General features: G+C 42.2%; 1 protein-coding gene across 3 annotated transcripts in view; it reads right to left on the reverse strand.

Moving 5' to 3' along the window:
- The window catches only part of LOC130356315 (myosin-binding protein H-like), a 229,518-nt gene that overhangs the window by 162,238 nt on the left and 45,593 nt on the right, over positions 1–21,687 (reverse strand). The window contains exons 1-2 of one of the 3 annotated variants that reach the window (XM_056557636.1): positions 4,429–4,564; positions 3,278–3,412 (exon numbers count right to left, since the gene is read on the reverse strand). In XM_056557636.1, the coding sequence (XP_056413611.1) occupies positions 3,278–3,412; positions 4,429–4,486 (193 nt within the window). In that variant the 5' untranslated portion in view covers positions 4,487–4,564. Of the gene's footprint in view, positions 1–3,277; positions 3,413–4,172; positions 4,291–4,428; positions 4,565–21,687 lie in introns of those variants that run through there. The other 2 variants (XM_056557635.1, XM_056557634.1) reach the window with 2 other exon arrangements.

Genomic DNA, 21,687 nt, shown 5'->3' on the forward strand with positions numbered 1-21,687 from the left:
AACCACTGATCGATGATTCTGCCGCTTGACTGCTCATGCCTGGATCTCAGGCACTGAGCAGTCATTCGGCGATCGGACAACATGGAGGCAGGTAGGGCGAAATCGCAGCATCCTGAACAGCTTACAGGACAGCCGGAGGGGTTTTACTTTCACTGACCGGTACGTCATGGGTCCTTAAGGGGTTAATGCCTTTGCTGATGGAAGGAGGTTTTCACTCAAAATCTCACAATACATGGCCCCATTCATTCTTTCCTTTACACGGATCCCTTTGCAGAAAAACTGTCCCAAAGCATGATGTTTCCACCCCATGCTTCACAGTAGGTATGGTATGACGTATCAAGTTTTTACCAAAAAGTTCTACTTTGGTTTCATCTGACCATATGACATTCTCATAGTCCTCTTCTGGATCTTCCAAATGCTCTCTAGCAAACTTCAGACGGGCCTGGACATATATTGTCTCAAGCAGGGGGACACGTCTGGCACTGCATGATTCGAGTCCCTGGTGGCGTAGTGTGTTACTGATGGAAGACTTTGTTACTTTGGTCCCAGCTCTCTGCAGGTCATTCACTAGGTCCCCCCATGTGGTTCTGAGATTTTTGCTCACCTTTCTTTTGATCATTTTGACACCACGGGGTGAGATGTTGCGTGAAATCGCAGATCCAGGGAGAATATCAGTGGTCTTGTATGTCTTCCATTTTCTAATAATTGCTCCCACAGTTGATTTCTTCAAACCAAGCTGCTTGCCTATTGCAGATTCAGTCTTCCCAGCCTGGTGCAGGTCTACAATTTTGTTTCTGTTCTCCTTCGACAGCTCTTTGGTCTTGGCTATAGTGGAGTTTGGAGTGTTACTGAGGTTGTGGACAGGTGTCTTATACTGATAACAAGTTCAAACAGGTGCCATTAATACAGGTAACAAGTGGAGGACAGAGGAGACTCTTAAAGAAGAAGTTACAGGTCTTTGAGAGTCAGAAATCTTGCTTGTTTGTAGGTGAACAAATACTTATTTTACTGAGGAATTTACCAATTAATTCATTAGAAATCCTTCAATGTGATTTACTGTATTATCCCCCCCCCCATTCTGTCTCTCAAAGAGATGAAAGAGGCCTGTGATTTTCAACATAGGTACACTTCAACTATAAGTGGGAGAACTTGTACAATTGGTGGCTGACTAAATACTTTTTTTCCCCACTGTATATATGCCTTGTTGAGGTCAGAAGAGATTGGGCAGACTGTTTCAAAATAACAAAAAGGCAACAGTAACTCAAATAACCACTCATCACAACCAAGGTATGCAAAATACTGTGTCTGATGCCTTTCTGTCATCTCAAACCAGTCTTTCCTTTTTTTTTTTTATCTGACCTCAGACAATAAAAAGGCACATTCATCCACACAATTGTGGCTCACTGGATATTTTTTTATTTTTTCAGACCATTCTCTGTAAACCCTAGAGATGTTTGTGCGTGAAAGTCCCAGAAGATTAGCAGTTTCTAAAATACTCAGAACAACCCCTTGGCATCAACAACCATGTCATGTTCAAAGTCATTTATATCCCCTCTTTTCCCATTGACCTACTCATATTGTGACCTGACTTAACCTACAGCTAAACCTATCGAAAAAAACTGTTTTGAATAGTTTTTCTGCTAATATTCTACACCTCTATTGTTTATAAATAAATTAGTTTAATATGCAGCATTTTTCCCCCCAGATTTTGTGCAGCGTGAAATACGCTGCATATGTGCTAAGTGGGATAGTACCCTAAAAAGAATTTGAAAATGTTTCTTGAGATATGGATTTGGTACTGTTAGACCATGTTCACATGGCGGAACTGCCCATAAAACACAGGTAGACATTCTACAAATAGCAGGCGCCATCAGAAAATGCTGGAGCTAGTACCACTAAGAAATGTGCCATTTCTATAGATGGAAATTCAATTCTGAGCGGATTCCGCTGCAAGAATTGACATACAAATTTTTTCGGCAGAGGCCAGAATTGGGATTTTCACAGATGCAGTTTCTGCCAGGAAAATTCTGCACTGTGCAGCAAAGTTACATTTTCCACCGGATTCCACTCGGAAATTCTGTCGCATGAACATTGCCGTAGGCTAGGTTTCCCACTTTGAAGTCTTTGGAAAACTGTCATTGCAGTTTTAGAGTTACAGCCAGAAGTGTATTGAAAAAGTATGGGAAGTATAAAGGAAGGACTTCTCATTCGTGCTAGATCCATTTCTACATTTGGCTCAAAAACTGCAGTGGCAGTCATACAAAAAACTGCCAAGTGGAAACCCAGCCTAAGGGTATGTTCACACGGTCGGATTACCTGCGGAATTTCCACAGCGTATTTGCTGCTGAAAATCTGCATGTAATCTACCTGTGTGAAAGTACCCTTAGGGTAGGGTCACACGAGTGGATCCCCAGCGCGTGTTACGCTGCAGATCCACTGCTGAAGGACCCCTGTATACTGCCATTACAGGTGCCTGCTCGGAGCGGCAATAAGCCGCTACGAGCAAACACACTGCGATGTGCGAGTTGCCGTGCGTATGCGCAGTATACTCTCACATCGCGGCAGCTATCGGCCTAGCTCAAAGAGCAGGGGGAGCGTCCGAGATGTGCACGAGTACACCACGCATGCACAGCGAAACACACATCGCTTCAGTGTGTCTGCTTGTAGCGGTGTATTGCTGCTACGAGTAGGCATCTGTAAAGACAGCATACAGCAGTCCTTCAGTGGCGGATCCGCAGCGTAATAAGTGCTGGGGATTCGCTCGTGTGAAAGTACCTTTAGTCTATTTTTTTTTTCAGTCCACTGGATTCACAAACTATTATTGTGAATATGGCTGCCTACATATTCCATACTGGAGAATAATAATGCAGTAAATTATAGAAAAGATGTGGCAAATGTGTTAGCATAGTTTTACAAGAGTTTTTTTTTTTAAGATGTAGTGGTGGTAAAAGTATATTATTTTAAAAAAATTTACAAAACAGACAAAAAAAAAGTCATATTAGCACATTACTGTTAAAAGTAATTTTAGGACATTTATGCAAACCAACTGATATTTGGATATGCAATCTGTGCTAATGTCCGCATCTAAATCGAGATGTTGCATGAATAACCATCTCTTGTTTACTTCAGCTAGAAATTCCACACCATGCTGAACAAACTGTATGTGTATGTCACTTATCTGTGTTTTTCCGCATTGATTCTCCCACAGATTAGTCACATGACTTAACTACAAAGGTATCATTAAATAAATTACTTTGAAATAATTATCTAGACTTACTGCCCTCCTTTCTGTACTCAATCAAATATCCATCTATGGCAAACGTTCCTTCTGTCTCGGGAGTTTTCCATCTTAGGGATAAAGAAGTAGCATCTATCCCATCCACAGTCAAATTTCCAGGTGCGCTAGGTGGTTCTGAAAATAAATTAAGAATATCTGGTTATATGAGAAAATTAAACCTTTTTTTTTTATAAAAAAAAACTTTTTGCCACTTTCCGATTAGTGGCAATGGTGTTTTCGTTTCAATACCTTTCAAGTATTCAAAATGTTTTTAGTGATTTGAAGACCACATCAAAGTTGTCCTTTAATTTGGCAATTAAAGAAAGATTGATAAAGAGATATCTTCTCTGATTGATGTTATAGATTGGTAGAAAACTATAACACTGGCATTTTTTTGTGTTTCTTTCACCAAATTCTTCAATAGAAATGCATGATTCACATGGTGAAAGGATCACATGACTTATAATGAGAAAAAAAAAAACAACATTATATATATATATATATATATATATATATATATATATATATATATATATATATATATACACACATACATACATACATATACATACATACATACACACATATATATACACACACACAGACACACACACACTAATTGGTATTTTTTGGCCTGAAAAAAGCCACAATGGATCCACGTCTGACTTTGGCTCAAAAACTGCAGTGGCAGTATTCCAAAAACTGACAGAAAAAAACAAGTGGAAACTTAGCCTAAGGCTAGAATTCCACTAAGATTTTTTTCCCACCAGCAAAATGCCAGAAAAACTGCCACAGCTTTTTCCTGCATTTTGGCAGTTTTTTCTGGCGTTTTCTCTGGTATGTGGAAACAGCCAATTTTGTACCCTGTGGCATTTTTTTCACTGGCTTCAAGTACCTCTCTGTGAGTCGGATGTAGAGCACCCGGTCCACAGAGTATAAGGAGGTAAGGAGTGATGTACAGAATCACTACTCGCCTCCTCTGGCCGTATAGCATGCATAGTGCAAACATGTATACTATACAGGAGCCAGGAATCCCATCACTATACTGACGGAAATCTCTGCTCCTATAGCCCCTATGGTGGATATACACTATATGCAGTCATCTATAGATGTCTTTTTTATAGTGTATAAAGAAGCCAACATCCCCTTACCTTCCTGGCTCCTGTACCGGCCGACTTTATGTAGCTCCGCCCCCAGTGATGATGCCATTAAGGGACAAAGCTACAGTTGAAAGCCAGGGTGTTAAGTATGAAGCTCTGTTCAAATTGTACTTTTGTATAATGTGAACAGACCCTAAACTACAAATCCCGACATACCCGGACAGCCAAAGTCTGTCAGGGCATGCTGGCAGTTGTAGTCTTGTCACAGTTGAAGGCTCCCTGTTTGGAAAGACAATGCATTATGCATGTAATAACCCATTTTTTTTTTCCTCATTACAGATCCATGTATCCTGTGAAAAACAGTGGATTTGTTGAATTACGGCGATGATCTGCATTTTTTTTCTTTTAATAAAATGGCTAATGAGTACTGTGGGGGAGTGTTTTTTTTAATAAAATTGTCCAATGTGTGGTGTTTTTCTTATTAGATAAAATTTTCAGGTTTAGTAGTGGAAGGCATTTTACAGACAGAATCCATTACTAAGCCGGGGCTTAGCGTTAGCCCAGAAAAAAAAAAGCTAGGGCTAACCCCCAATTATTACCCAGTTACCCACCTCAACAGGGGTACGGGGAAGAGCAAATACCAACAGGCCCGACGCATCAAAAATGGGGCTCCTGGGCTAAGGCGGTAACCGGCTGGCATTATTTAGGCTAGGGAGGGCCTGTAACAATGGTCTTTTCCCAACCTGGTAACGCCAGGCTGTTGCTGCTTAGTGTTTATCTGGCTGAGAATGAAAATACGAGGAATCATACACTTTATTTAAATTTATTTATTTTTGGAAAAAAAACATGTGTAGTTTACCAACCAAGCAGCAACAGCCTGACATTACCAGGGTGGGCGAGGACCATTTTTTATGCCCCGAGCCTTTTGGTACCGGCTCTTCCCGATACCCCTGTGGCGGTGGATACCAGGGTAATGATTAAGGGTTAGCGCTAGCTGTTTTTGGGGCTAACGCTAAGCACCAGCTTTGTAATGGATTCCGTCTATAAGACAGCTTCCACTACTAAGCCTGAAAATTAAAAAAAAACACAGCATATCGGAAAAATTATGTTATTTCAATCCCCCCCCCCCCCCCCGTAGTCCAACAAATCCGTCGTAATCCACAGGATACAAGGATCTGAAACAAGAAGAAAAAGAAAAAACACAAAAAGGGGTTAGTACATGCAGATGATTTGGAAATTTCAATTGTTGCAAAACTACAACTCCCAGCATGCCCTGAAAGCATTAGTATGTATGGAGGCCATTATAAGTTGAAAAAAGCATTAACTTACGATGCTCATGTATGTCAGTTGCAATCACGGCTATCTGGAGTACTTGACTGCAACAGCTGGGCTGCATAATGTCCCTCATCCTGCCACATCTATGGTTTATGTATACTGTATACAGGCCCCCCTCCTCCAGACACAGGATAGGGGATAACTTGCAGAACGTAAATGGTTTATACTATTTTTGTGTTAAGTTTTTTTTATTTTTTTATTTCAGGTTGACATTTCAGGGACTGTGGAACCAGTTACCATACAATGATTTCAACATACAATGGCTATCCCAGAATTTTGAGTGACCAGTCTACCTAGTTTGCCCTTTTAAAGTTGAAATGTGCATAATGTTGAAATGTGAAGTATAAAACAATTAAAGGGGTTATCCACCATAAGGTGATTTTAGTCTGTACCTGGCAGGCAGTAATGGACGTGCTTAGGAAGTATCTGCGCTTGTCTTGGGGCTAAATGGCTATGTTGTGAGATTAACATGACACTGTGGCTAGCTTTTTGTGAACTGGTATTTCCTTTTTGAGTTTTCTTCTTTGCCTACAAATCTCATAATTCCATTTTTCTCCCTCCCACACATCCGCCACCCCACCCATTGAAACATAAATGAGCTGCATTCATTCAAAAAACCTCTGATTTTCAATCAGGGTGCCTACAGCTGTTGCATTAGTTGCAGATTGATCTCTCTCCCACCAAGCGATCCCTCCACTCATTGAAGCAGACAGGGTCCCTGTCATCAGCTGACTAGTGGCGTCAGGTCTCGGCCGCATTGCAACCTGGGAAGAGTCTGAGACAACAGTAATTTTGTATGCTGTTAAAATTAATATTGGGGTGAAAATCACATAAGAATTGTGGGAAAACTGTCACACACAGGTAGAGACACTATATTATGAACTACACTAACTTTACAGCCACTGTAGCATAGTCAAATAAAATAAAAAATCCTGGAATACCCCTTTAAAGAGTTCCTGTCACCAAATAAAACGTTTAATATATTGTTCCTTATATAATTAACAGACACTTTCACATTTACTTTCTTTTCAAAATAAATATAGCCACTAGGTGGCTCTGTTCTGTTCCCTGACACAATTAATAGTGAGTTTGGTCTCCTCCAGGCCTGGAGGGAGAGCATAATCAGGAAGTGCTTCACTGCACTAAGCTTAATTGACAGCTGCACAGAGCCTCACTGAAAGCGGCACACAGACTGAAAGCTACACAAAGTCTTACTGAAAGCTGCACAGACCTTAAGGTCTGCTATTCATCATCATGTGAGGGCGGAAGTGGTCCCCCAGCAGGCTTCAGTGATGTCACGGCTGCTAGGAAACATCCACTTTCTCCTGCTGGGAGATTGCACTATTTGAGCAAGAATAAAGGTATGATAAACAGATTTTTAAAGCTCTGACATTTTTTTTTTTTTTTTAAGGGAGGGAGGGGTGTTAGGGAACATAGCCTGAGTTAGTTTAGAAAGGTTTATTTGGTGACCGGTACTTTTTTTTAGCTATTTCATGCCTTCAGAAAGAAGGTTCTAGGTACCAATAAGTAGGGAAAAGACTTACAAAATATTTCTAAATAACTAGACATAAATTGTTCCACTGTCATGTCTGGAAAATTACCTGTAAATGTAAAACATTTGCCAACTTCACCATATTGTACCAGCAAGTTCAGTCTAAAAGCATAATGAAAGGTACAGAAATAAGGAAGGCAAAAACTCTCAGCTAGATCCATCAACCAACAGACAACTGACACCCTGTCATGAGTCGCACCACAGCTGGTCATGCTGGCCGCAGGCGTACTCACAGCCCAACTCCCTGTACAGCTTCAGGGACAGGCAGCACCACGGCAAGCATGTCCGGCTGCGGTTACTTACCTCAACGTGCTCCTGGCTCCTCTGCTTCCTCAGACTGCCGGCGTGCGCATACCCATTTCCTAGGTCGCGCGTCGGCTCTCTGAATTTTAAAGGGCCAGCACACCGGTAATTGGTCCTTGACAGGCGCTGACCCTATAAAGTGTCTGCATTTCCTCCTGACCCCTGCTGGATCTTTGTGCCTTGTAGCCATTTAGAAAGCGTTCCTTGCAGTGTCCAGTCTAAACTGTGTACCAGTACCATTTTTCCATGACCTTACTGCCAGTCCCTGTTTCTGAGTTTCCTTATTAAATTGTATCACGCCTCACCTCGGCCACCACTGTGGGTTAGTTGCACCAGGGTACACCAAAGAAATTGTAGAGCTTACACTTAGGTTACAATTAAAATTGGATTTTATATTTACTAATCTAACATAAAAATAGTACATGGAACATCACAGACCAGGTCTACCAATGTATACAATTGGAGCTTAGGGTCCAGTAATCTTAAATTATACGTTACCCCCTATATAGTTACATAGTTAGTATGGTTGAAAAAAGACATACGTCCATCAAGTCCAACCAGGGAATTGAAGTGAAGGGTGTAAGAGGATAAGGGAAAGGGATGTAGTTTTATAATTCTGCATAAGCATTAATGTTATATATCGCATCCATATTTAGGAAAACATGATATCTTACATGGCACTATAGTGTCTATTTGTAAATATCCCCTGCTTGTACCACCGATATAATGGAACGCACTCCTATACAGGTGCAGGCAGGCCCACTGACCTAAAGCAATCCTACATATCACATAAGTGCATAAAGTGCCGAAAATTCCTCACCCATTGTACTGGTGCCTAACCGCTCCACTACCCCAACAGCTACTGTTTCGTCTCCTTCAGGAGGCCCATGAAGTAAAAAACATGTGGAAACGTAGCCTAAGGCTATGTTCACACCTCAGAATTTCTGTGCCAGATTACGCATTGGAATCTGGCACAGACATTCTGCTGCAACATAATCCCTTTGATTTAAACGGGATTCTGCTGCTCTGTGCACACTGTGGAATTTCCATGTCAGATGTTTCCAGCACGGAAATTCCATTTTCCTTGTCCACACAAAGAATGAACACGTTCATTATTTGTGCAAAGTCCGCACGGAATGAATTGCCATCTATGAGACGGCGCACTCCTGTGCGGTCCTAGTGCCGGCATATTATATCGGTACCCTGCAGTGTCTGGAATGTCTGCACAGAGAATCTCACTCCATTGTGTGTACAGAGCATAAGGGAATGGTTAACCTTTACTCAAGAATACCTAGGTAAACATTCTGAAACACTGGCATCTACATGTAAAGAGTGGTCTTCGTTTAGTCAGTCATGCTGGTGTCACACAAATGCCACTATATTGCAGTTAGTTAGAAAATTTTACTTCACAAACGGTTTTATTGAAATTTTATTTACCAAATGGGGTATATTTCTTTATCTCTGTGGGTCACTGTTTTGTTTATATTTTTTTTTTTTTTTTTTTTTACAAACAGCCACAAAACATGTTATTTTTAAAAGATTTATAAAAATCTGCATGATTTTATATGCTTAACCCCTTAAGGACACAGCCTATTTTGCATTTGTGCTTTTTAATTTCTTCCTCCTTGTCTTCTAAGAACTCTTTATTATTCCAGCCACAGAACCATATGAGAGCTTGTTTTCAGCAAACAATTGCTCTTTGTAAAGACACATTTTATTTTACTATAAAATGTACGGACCAACCCAAAAAATTATTTATGTTGAGAAATTGAAAAAAAAAAAAAAAAAAACACAATTTCAAGGGGTTTAATTTTTACGCAGTGCACTTTATGGTAAAAACTGAAGGTTATTTTGTTGGTCAATACAATTAAACCGATACTTCATTTTTTAAAAAGTTTTGAGTTTAGACAAATATAGAAAAGTGTGTTAATATGTGTATGTTCAAAAATGCCGCTTTCTGACCCCCTATATCTTTCTTGTTTTTTAATTTACACAGTTATACGGGATCATTTTTTGCACCATACCGCTTTTGCGGTACCACCTTTGCGTATATGTGACCACTTTTTATTCCTTTTTTTCAGGTGGTTGACTGAAAATCAGCAATTTTGTTATGGGATTATTAACATTATATTGCATAGTGCAGAAATGTCCTCAAGCGGGGGTACCAAACATGTTGATTTATTTTTTTACATTTTTTTTATTTATAAAATAAAAAAAAGAGGGGATTCATTTTTTAAAGGGGGAGGGGCTTATTTATTTTCATTAAAACCTTATTTTTTTTACATTTTTATAGTCCCCAAAAGGGGACTATTTATTGCAATTTATTTACTTAGTAATACTGATCAGTGCTATGCATAGGCACAGCACTGATCAGTGTTATCTGCAGTCTACTTCTCTGATCTGCCAGAAGGCACACCAGAGCAGAAGATCATAGGAGCCATCCAGGAGCAGGTGAGAGGAGCTCTTTACTCTTTGGATCCCTGTGATTGTGCCGCAGGTGGTTCAATGAGTGTCCTAGCAGAAACGAGACTCAGGGCATACATGTACTGTACCAGGTGAGCCAAGTACCAGGCAGCCAGGGTTACGTCCAGCGTCCCTAACAGGTTAACCCTTCAGAGAAGTGAAAATGTGGCGTTAGTGCATTTGCCGCTTTTAAAGGGGTACTCCACTGGAAAGCATTTTTTTTTTTTTAAATCAACTGGTGCTGATAGGGATGACCCTTATGTTTCTGATGACTGATCAATATATAAATTCTAATATGCCATTGCTGATGCAGGTAAAAGATATTTGTTACCTACCCCTTCACCCATATAACAAGCTTGCTATCTGTTCGAGACTATGATGGAGGCATTGGGATGACTCCAGCACGACAGAGATAAGGAGCAAAGAGACAAAATATCTGTCAAGAAATTAAAGGACGCTAGATATGCTAATATATACAGACGCAATATTAAAACAACCAATAAAAATGTAACATGCTAATTTTGACATCATAACTAATAGGGATCGACCAATATGGTTTTTTTAGGGCCAATACCGATAATCGGTGGAGGTTTGGGCCGATAGCCGATAACTTATACCGGAATATCGGTATAAGTTATCGGCTATTTATCCCCCCTCGACACCGCTGCAGGTCATTGATTTAAAGCGGGCGCTTTAAATCAATGCACTGCAGTGGCTTTTGCGGTGCCATAGGCCGCCGCCACCACCCGCTCCTCTCCCCCTACCTGTCAGGGTGGTCCGGGCCATCCATCCTTCCTGTAGTGTCCGGCGGCATTCCGGGTGGAGGGTGAACCGATCCGGGATGTCCTTCTTCTCCGGGGTCCTCTTTTCCACTCCGGGCAGGCTCCGGCCTAGTACGCTGCATAGACGCCGCTACGCAGTGACGCCCGTGCGCAGCGACGCACCTGACGTCACGGCGTAGCGGCGTCTATGCAGCGTACTAGGCCGGAGCCTGCCCGGATTGGAGAAGAGGACCTCCGGAGAAGGACAGCCCGTACCGGTGCACCCTCCACCCGGAATGGCGCCGGACACTACAGGAAGGAAGGATGGATGGCCCGGACCACCCCCATTACGGGTAAGTTTATTTATTTATTTTTTATTGACTCGGAGGGTGGGGGAGGGGCCCGACCGGTATAGCGGTATGGGCTAAAATCCATACCGGTATACCGCCCAGCACTACGGTGGGGGGTGAGACGCGGTGGGTCGGGGGGGGCGGTCGCGGTACGGTGGGGGCAGTGCGGGGGGCGGGGCATTATCGGCAAGGTAATTGCCGATACCGATAATGCCCAAAATCGTGATTATCGGCCGATAATATCGGCCTTACCGATAATCGGTCGATCCCTAATAACTAACCCTCCTCTTGTCAAATGTAAAAACTAAATGTACTTCCTGGATTAAACATAACTCATTCTGGAAAACTCTCGATGAGAACTCCCTCTGGGAACAGCTGAGTTTCCTGATGAGAAAGAGTTTATAACAACTCCTTGTCTGGTGTATATTTCTTGCGTCGACAATCAGCAGTATATAGCAGCAGTCAATCACATTTGAAAGCCTCATCTCAAGCCATTACTCAATTATTTCTATTAAAAAAACGTAATCCTTCTAGTACTTATCAGCTGCTATATGTTCCACTGGAAGTTCTTTTCTCTTTTTGAATTTCCTTTCTGCCTGACCACAGTGCTCTCTGCTGACACCTCTGTCCATTTTAGGAACTGTCCAGAGTAGGGGCATATCCACATAGCAAACATTTCCTTCTCAGGACAGTTCCTAAAATGGAGAGAGGTGTCAGAAGCACTGTGGTCAGGCAGAAAGGAAATTCAAAAAGAAAAGAACTTCCTATGAAACATATAGCAGCTGATAAGTACTGGAAGGATTAGGAATTTTAAATAGAAGTAATTTATTAATCTGTTTAATTTTCTGGCACCAATTGATTTTTTTAAAAACTATGTTTTCTAGCGGTGTACCCCTTTCATTTAGCCACAGAGAGTCCCCTTCATGGTGTACAGCTATTTCTTTTTCTTTCAATTTCAGGGGTGGGACCAGATCTGGACTGTGTGCCAGTAGCATGCACAGTTTCTTCCTCTATTAGTTGTCAGGTCAGCACAGCACCTATTCTTTACTGCTATACCATGAGAGTACTGATGAAAGTATACTGGACTGAACAGGGTATAACTATGCTAGGGATGATTTACTGTACAATACTGTACTGGGGTTATTACGGCTACACAAAGTTTGCAAGGTGCTATGTGAACTGAAATAAAAGAAAAGCAGCACTGAGGCAAGGGTTACACTGCTGCGATGAGAGGGTATACAGGGTATTATTGCTGAAAGTCACACAAACTTTAATTGGGACTTTGTTCAATTCTGCATACTGTCCATTGTAGTGGTGGAGAATGAAGTTGCCAGGGTTTTTAGCTGGGATCCTGCTCATAATGTTTTTCTTAGGTCCCACTTGTTGAAACCCTACTTGCTTTATAAACCCGTGCCCAAAACTGAACAGCATATTCCAGGTGAGGCTGTAATAGTGATTTATAAAGCGGTAGTATTATGTCCCTGTCCTGCAAGACCATGCCTCTTTTGATAGATGACAATATCCTGCTGGCCTTAGAAGCAGCTGCTTGACATTGCACACTGTTCTGTAGTCTATGATCTACAAGTAGAGACAGATCCCTTTCTACCAGTGATTGTCCTAGTTTAACCTCCCCAAGACACATGTTGCATGCATTTTTTTTGTACCCAGATGCATAACTTTACATTTATCCATATTAACCCCTTAACGCCTTGGGGACAGAGCCCATTATAACCCTAAGGATGGGAGCATTTTTATCAATTCTGACCATCATTAATAACTCTGGGATGCTTTTACTTTTCATTCTGATTCCAAGATTGTTTCTTCGTGACATATTCTACTTTATGTTTGTGGTAAATTTTTGTCGATACTTGCATCTTTTCTTGGTGAAAAATTCCAAAATTTGATGAAAATTTTTTACATTTTTCTAACTTTGAAGCTCTCTGTTTGTAAGGAAAAGAGACATTCCAAATAAATTATCTATTGATTCACAAATACAATATGTCTACTTTATGTTGGCATCATAAATTTGACGTGTTTTTACTTTTGGAAAACATCACAGGGCTTCAAAACTTCAGCAGCAATTTTCTAATTTTTCATAACATTTTCAAAATAAGAATTTTTCAGGGACCAGTTCAGTTTTGAAGTGGATTTGAAGGGCCTTCATATTAGAAATACCCCATAAATGACCCCATTATAAAAACTCAAAGTATTTAAAATGACATTCAGAAAGTTTGTTAACTCTTTAGGCATTTCATAGGAATAGCAGCAAAGTGAAGGAGAAAATTCTTCATTTTTTACACTCGCATGTTCTTGTAGACCCAGTCTTTGAATTTTTACAAGGGGTAATAGGAGAAAATGCCCCCCAAAACTTGTAACCCAATTTCTCTCGAGTAAGGAAATACCTCATGTGTATGTCAAGTGTTCGGCGGGCGTAGTAGAGGCTAAGAAGAGAAGGAGCAACAATGAGATTTTGGAGAGTGAATTTTTCTGAAATGGTTTTTGAGGGGCATGTCACATTTAGGAAGCCCCTATGGTGCCAGAACAGCAAAAAACAAACAAACACATGGCATACTATTTTGGAAACTACACCCCTCAAGGCACATAACAAGGGGTCCAGTGAGCCTTAACACCCCACAGGTGTTTGACGACTTTCCGTTAAAGTCGGATGTGTAAATGAAAAATTAGATTTTTAAACACTAAAATGGTGGTGTTACCCCAAACTTTTAATTTTCACAAGGAGTAATAGGAGAAAATGCGCCACAAAATTAGTAACCCCATCTCTCTCGAGTAAGGAAATACCTCATATGTGGATGTAAAGTAATTTTTTCACTAAAGTGCAGTTTTTTCCCCAAAATGTACCATTTCTACAAAGGGTAATGGGAGAAAATACCCCCCCAAAAAAAAAAAAAAAAAAAATTTTGTAACCCTATCTCTTCTGAGTATGTAAATACCCCATGTTAGGACCTAAAATGCTCTGCGGGTGAACTACAATGCTCAGAAGAGAAGGAGTCACATTTGGCTTTTAGAAAGCAAATTTTGCTGAAATGGTTTTTGGGGGGCATATCGCATTTAGGAAGCCCCTATGGTGCCAGAACAGCAAAAGAAAAAACACATGGCATACTATTTTGGAAACAACACCCCTCAAGGCACGTAACAAGGGGTCCAGTGAGCCTTAACACCCCACAGGTGATTGATGAACGTGGGACATGAAAATGAAAAATTTGGTTTTTAACACTAAAATGCTGGTGTTACCCCAAACTTTTCATTTTCACAAGGAGTAATAGGAGAAAATGCGCCACAAAATTAGTAACCCCATTTCTCTTGAGTAAGGAAATACCTCATATGTGGATGTAAAGTGCTCTGCGGGTGCACTAGAGGGCTCAGAAGGGAAGGAGTGACAATGGGATTTTGGAGTGTGAATTTTGCGGAAATGGTTTTTGGGGGCATGTCCCATTTAGGAAGCCCCCATGATGCCAGAACAGTAATAAATAAAAATAAAAATATATAAAAAAAAACAACATGCCATACTATTTTGGAAACTACACCCCTCACAGAATTTAATAAGGGGTGCAGTGAGCATTTACACCCTACTGGCATTTGACAGATCTTTGGAACAGTGGGCTGTGCAAATGAAAACGTCAGAATTATGACTTACCGATAATTTGGTTTCTTTGAGTCCACCATGACAGCCACCAGAGAGATGGTCCCCTTGGACCCAACAGGAACAGAGAGTTTAAAAGCCCCTCCCCTCCCACCATTCCTCAGTGTTTTACAAATTACCCTTTAGGGACAGGATAAGATGAATAGGTAACAAAAATATAATAAAATAACAAGGGGGGTATGAAGGGGCTGTCATGGTGAACTCAAAGAAACCGAATTATCGGTAGGTCATAATTCTGACTTTTATTCTTCGTCCACCATGACAGCCACCAGAGAAATACCAAAATTAATTTAGGGTGGGACAATAGCATGTAGAACTTTCCTACCAAAGGAAAGAGCCTGACTATCTGAAAGATCAAGCCTATAATGCTTAAAGAAAGTATGGGAACTAGACCAGGTGGCAGCTTTGCAGATTTGATCTATAGAAGCAGCAGATTTTTCAGCCCATGAAGTAGACATGGCCCTAGTAGAGTGAGCTTTAAGTCCTTTCGGGACTGGTTCCCCTTTAGATACGTAAACTTCAGAGATGACCGTTTTTAGCCACCACGCAATAGAGTCCTTTGAGGCTTTTTTGCCTTTGTTAGGCCCCTGAAATTGTAAAAGTAAGTTGTTGTCTTTTCTCCAAGGATTAGTTACTTCTAGATATCTTAACAGACATCTCCTGACATCTAGAGTGTTAAAAGTTTTTTCTTGCTCATTCCTAGGATTGTCACAGAAAGAAGGGAGCACAATCTCTTGTGATCTGTGGAAATTAGAAGCAACTTTTGGGAAAAAGGCCGGATCCAACCTCAGAGTCACTCTGTCATTTGAAATAGTCATGTAAGGCTCTCTAATTGACAGGGCTTAGATCGCCCCCACTCTCCGAGCAGTTGTTATAGCAATCAAGAAAGCGGTTTTTAAAGTCAAACATCTTAGGGAGATTTCTTCCAAAGGGAGTGACCGTCAGCCCTGAAAGGACCCAATTCAGATTTCAGGAAGGAGTCCATACTGGAATCCTAGGTTTAATTCTGACTAAGGCCCTAAAGAACAGTTTTATCCAGCGATCAGCTATTTGTTGATCAAATACTGCCCCTAAAGCCGCCACCTGGACTTTAAGGGTACTTACCGATAAACCCTTTTCAAACCCTTCTTGTAAGAAGTCTAAGATACAGGGGATATTAGGTTTGGAAAGATTCAATCTTTTAGGAGACATCCAGTCAACAAATTTGTTCCAGATCTTCATATAAATTTTAGATGTAGAAGGTTTTCTACTTTTTAGAAGTGTAGCAATTACTTTTTTAGACAGACCTTTTTGCTTTAAAATTGACTCCTCAAAATCCAAGCCGTGAGTTGTAGATTTTGAATTCCTTGATGCAAAACTGGTCCCTGGAGGAGAAGATTGTCCATCAGAGGTAAGGAATAAGGGTGGTCTATGGCCAAACTTTTCAGAAGGCAGAACCAGCCCCTTTTTGGCCAAATCTCTCCACTTTCGCATTCGTCCGAGATGCAAACAGATCTATACATGGGTTTCCCCATCTGTTTACTCGAGACTGTTAAATCAGGGGATTTAGGGACCATTCCCCTGGGTCTAAAGTTTTCCGAATACTTTCCCACATAAACCAACAATACTTGGAAGTATTGTTGGTTTATGTGGGCTCCCCAGCCCCAAGCGCTCGCATCTGTAGTTATAATTGTTTGGCTCGGGAACCAACAAACCCCCCTCTGAATTGGTGGCTGAAAAAAGCAAACCTTCAGAGACCTCGATACCCTGGGGGATAGATGCAATTTCTTTTCTAGGGAAAGTTGGGTTTTGCCAGAGTCAAGGCTTGCAGCATACGTGAGTGGAACCGAGCCCACTGGACGGCCGGGATAGTAGAAGTCATGGAGCCCAGTATGGGCATGGCTTCTCTCACTGAAACCAACTTTTTCCTCTGAAATTTTGAGATTTTCTCTTGAAGAGAGGTAATTTTTTCCCTTGGAAGGAACGTGGTTCTCAATACAGAGTCCAGAGTCATTCCCAGAAATAATTTTGTGTGGCTCAGAACTAGATCCGATTTTTCCAGGTTTAACATCCAACCTAATTCCTGTAGACAACAGATTACTTGATGTTGATGGATTTTTAGAAGCTCTGGAGAACCTGCTGATATAAGTAGATCGTCCAGATATGGGATGATGACAATATTTTTTAGCCTTAAAGAGGCAATTATCTCCACCATTAACTTTGTGAAAAGTCTGGGGGCTGATGCAATTCCAAACGGGAGGGCTACAAACTAGGGATCGACCGATTATCGGTATGGCCGATATTATCGGCCGATAATCACGATTTTGGGCATTATCGGTATCGGCCATTATCTTGCCGATAAGCCGATAATGCCCCGCACCGCGACCGCCACCCCCTCGACCTGCCGCACCGTCGACCCACCGCACCCCCCACCGTGATGCTAGGCGGTATACCGGTATGGATTTTTTCCCATACCGCTATACCGGTCGGGCCCCTCCCCCACCCTCCCAGTCAATAAAAAAAATTAAACTTACCCGTAATGGGGGTGGTCCGGGCCATCCATCCATCGTTCCTGTAGCGTCCGGGGGCGTTCCGGTCCGGGCTGTCCTTCTCCCACGGTCTTCTTCTCCACTCCGGGCAGGCTCCGGCCTAGTACGCTGCATAGACGCCGCTACGCCGTGACGTCAGGTGCGTCGCTGCGCACGGGCGTCACTGCGCAGCGACGTCTATGCAGCGTACTAGGCCGGAGCCTGCCCGGAGTGGAGAAGATGACCGCCGGAGAAGAAGGACAGCCTGGACCGGACCACCCTCCACCCGGAACGCCACCGGACGCTACAGGAACGATAGATGGATGGCCCGGAGCACCCTGGCAGGTAAGGGGAGAGAAGCGGGTGGCGGCGGCGGCCTATGGCCCCGCAAAAGCCACTGCAGATCATTGATTTAAAGCGCCCGCTTTAAATCAATGATCTGCAGCGGTGTCGCAGGGGGTTAAATAGCCGATAACTTATACCGGAATATCGGTATAAGTTATCGGCTATCGGCCCTAACCTGCACCGATTATCGGTATCGGTATCGGCCCTAAAAAACCAATATCGGTCGATCCCTACTACAAACTTTAAATGAAGAATCTCCTTGTTGAGACGCACTGCAAATCTGAGATATTTCTGAAAATCTGCATGAATCGGTACATGGTAATATGCATCTTTTAGATCCATAGTTATCATTAAAGCCCCTGGGGCAATCATTGGGATTGCTGTTTTCAAAGATTCCATCTTGAATTTTTTGTACACAATGAACCTGTTGAGGAACTTCAAGTTTATGATTGTACGATATGAGCCATTTGGTTTCTGTACTAGAAACAGGGAAGAATAGTGACCCTTGCCCTGTTCAGAGACCGGAACATGGGAAATGGCACCCAGATGAAGAAGATTTTGGATGCCCTCTAACATCCTGGACTGAAGAGCAGGAGAAGATTGGTTTGAGACTAGAAATCTGGGAGGAGGGAGAGACGAGAATCCTATCCTGTATCCCGATTTTATCAGATTCAGGATCCAGGAGTTTGAGGTTATTGTTGACCACTGATGAAGAAAAAATCTCAGTCTCCCTCCCACAGGTATCATGTAATTGTTTTTTGGGAGGTTGGGAGGGGTTAAGGATAAAGTCTTTTCCTTTACCCCCTTTTTGGTAGCTACACCTCCCCGACTTTCCCTTACCTCTAAAGTTTGAGAACTTGTTTCTTGTTTGGGGACGAAAAGTTTTTTGCGGTTGGCTAGGTTTCTCATCAGGAAATTTCTTTTTCCTATCTGCAGCCTTCTCAAGGATGTCGTCCAATGGTTGGCCAAACATTACTTTATCTAGACAGGGAACACCACATAATCTAAATTTAGAATTGTTATCACCTTTCCAATTTTTAAGCCATAAAGCCCGCCTTGCAGAATTTGAGATAGTGGCCGATCTAGCGGCCATTCTGACCGTCTCCACTGAGGAGTCTGCAAGAAAACCTGTTGCTAACTTCAACATGGGCATAGATGAAAGAAGATCCTCTCTAGGTGTTTAATTTTCAATATGATCTTCTAATTGAGAAAGCCACACATACAGTGCTCTAGCCACACTAGTGGCGGCGATGTTTGGATTTAACATTGCTGAAGTAGAGTCCCACGTTTTACGTAAGAGCCCCTCCATTTTTCTATCCAATGGGTCTCTCAGCTGAGAGGCATCTTCAAAGGGCAAAGACATCTTTACAACTTTAGTAACCTGAACATCTATTTTAGGTATATCAGACCATAGGTCCACATCTTTATCATCAAAAGGAAACCAAGATCTGAACTCTTTAGGTAGTACCAGTCTCTTCTCCGTCTCCTGCCACTCAACAATAATACTTTTAATATTCTCATGAATGGGAAAGACCATTCTTTTCCTGGGCCTCAGCCAACCAAACATTTCATCCTGAATAGTCATAGGATGTTCTTCATCCTGAATACCCATGACATCTCTAACCGCTTTAAGGAGAGTCTCAGTATCTTCAGATGCAAAAAAATATTTAGTATTTACTGGCTTAGAGGGTCCTGGAGAAATTTCTCCTCCTTCCATACCCTCTATGTCAGATCTAGATACAAGATCCTCCTCCCCAGAATCAGAATCCAGAACCACTTTGGGTCTCTTAGCTGGAGGCTGAACATCTCCGACTTTGACCAGACTCTTACTGTCACAAGGAATACCAGGTTGTAAATTAGGCATATAACCATATGAATACTGAAGAGGGTTACTAGGTAGGTAACCAGTAGCAACAGAAGAAACAATAGCTGGCTCAGCACTGGTGAAAGTCGGATATACATTAACAGCAGACGGAACATTCATGGATGACTGACTGCTAGAAGACGGAGTTAAATTAAATCCGGCCAGAGATGACTGTATTTCTTGGCGAATAAGTGATCGCATATCTTCATAAATACACCATTTCTCTTCTTGAACTACTTTAGATATACAATTTTTACATAATTGTTTTTTATATGTCTTCGGAAGTTTAGCATAACACAAAACGCATTTGCGAATTTTCACTTTAGGTTTTTGTGAAGGTTCCTTATCTCCCTAAGAAAGAAGGAACCACAAATCAGAAGCTAAACAGAGAAGTATTTGCAGCAGAAAATATGCAGGAAAACACTCACAGCTGGAGAAACAAGCTGCTCCATAGCATCAGCCTTGGAGGAAGCCTGTGAGTCCATAGTAGCTACAGGACAACATAGACACAGGTAACACTGATTTTCCAACCTTTATAAACCAGGAAATTCAAATTTTGGCGCCTTGAGACGTCACATCCACCCTGCCGGCACCTCCGTACAGCCCGGAACTTCCGCTCAAGGAGCCACGCTTCCCCCGGACAAAATTAGGCGCTGCACACTCAAGCAGCGTCCCACGGGGAAGCCAGGCAGCAGCAGTCCATACACCGCCGCAGACTCCAGGAGACCTCCGACAGACCCCTGGAGCGCCGCCGAATCCAAGGACCCGGCACGGAGGTACATGTAGCCCACGCAAGCGCAGGGCACATGGTCGGAGGATACCGCAGTATCCTTAGCGTGGGGACATATAGCTCCCAGGAGCACAGTCACCCACGCACCCAGAGGCCGGGACAGGTCCCAGCGACTAAGGGGAAAAAATTGGTTAGGGGCTCCAGAGGAGACCGCAACCCTCCCCAGGGAAAAGATAAAAATAAAAGTAAAGAAACCCGAAGTCCACAACAGACCCCAGAGTCCTGGACCTAATAGGAACAGGAAAACCCTGAGGAATGGTGGAAGGGGAGGGGCTTTTAAACTCTCTGTTCCTGTTCCTATTAGGTCCAAGGGGACCATCTCTCTGGTGGCTGTCATGGTGGACGAAGAATAAAATTACATTTTTCATTTTTACGGTTGACTGCTCAAAAAATCTGTCAGACACCTGTGGGGCGTAAATGCTCACTGCACCCTTTGTTACATTCCGTGAGGGGTGTAGTTTCCAAAACGGGGTCACATGTGGAGGGGGTCCACTGTTCTGGCACTATGGGGGCTTTGTAAACACACATAGCCTTCAATTCCAGCCTAATTCTCTCTCAAAAAGCCCAATGGCGCTCCTTCTCTTCTGAGCATTGTAGTTCGCCTGCAGAGCATTTATATACTCAGAAGAAATGGGGTTAAAAATTTTGGAGGGCTTTTTTCCCTATTACCCCTTGTGAAAATGAAAAATTTGGGGTAACACCAGCATTTCAGGGGGAAAAAACAAATTTTTAATTTTCATGTCCAAATTTGTCAAAGACCTGTGGGTTGTTAAGGCTCACTATACCCCTTTTTTTTTTTTTTTTTTTGCATTCATGTCAGAACCGCTGTAACGATCAGCCACCCCTGTGCAAATCACCAATTTAGGCCTCAAATGTACAGGGTGCGTTCTCTCACTCCTGAGCCATGTAGTTCGACCACAGAGCATTTTACGTACACATATGGGGTATTTATTATTGCGTTAGAAATTTTGGGGATCTTTTTCTCCTTTTACCTCTTGTGAAATGAAAAGTATGGGGCAACACCAGCATGTTAGTGTAAACATTTTTTAATTATTACACTAACATGCTGGTGTAGCCCCCAACTTTACCTTTTCATAAGGGGTAAAGGAGAAAATCCCCCCAAAATTTCTAGGTCTGTCCGGCAACACTGGGAGTTGTGGTTTTGCAACAGCTGGAGGCGCCGTTTAGGAAACACTGCCGTATGAGATGTTTTTCATTTTTATTGGGGGGGGGGGGGGGCAGTGTAAGGGGGTGTATATGTACTTGTAGTGTTTTACTTTTTATTATTTGTTAGTGTAGTGTAGTGTTTTTAGGGTACATTCACACAGGCGGGGCTTCACAGTTATTTGTCCGCTAGGAGTTTGAGCTGCGGCGGAAAA

Source organism: Hyla sarda, chromosome 2 (genome assembly GCF_029499605.1).
Source record: "Hyla sarda isolate aHylSar1 chromosome 2, aHylSar1.hap1, whole genome shotgun sequence".
In the NCBI taxonomy this organism is placed as follows: domain Eukaryota; kingdom Metazoa; phylum Chordata; class Amphibia; order Anura; family Hylidae; genus Hyla; species Hyla sarda.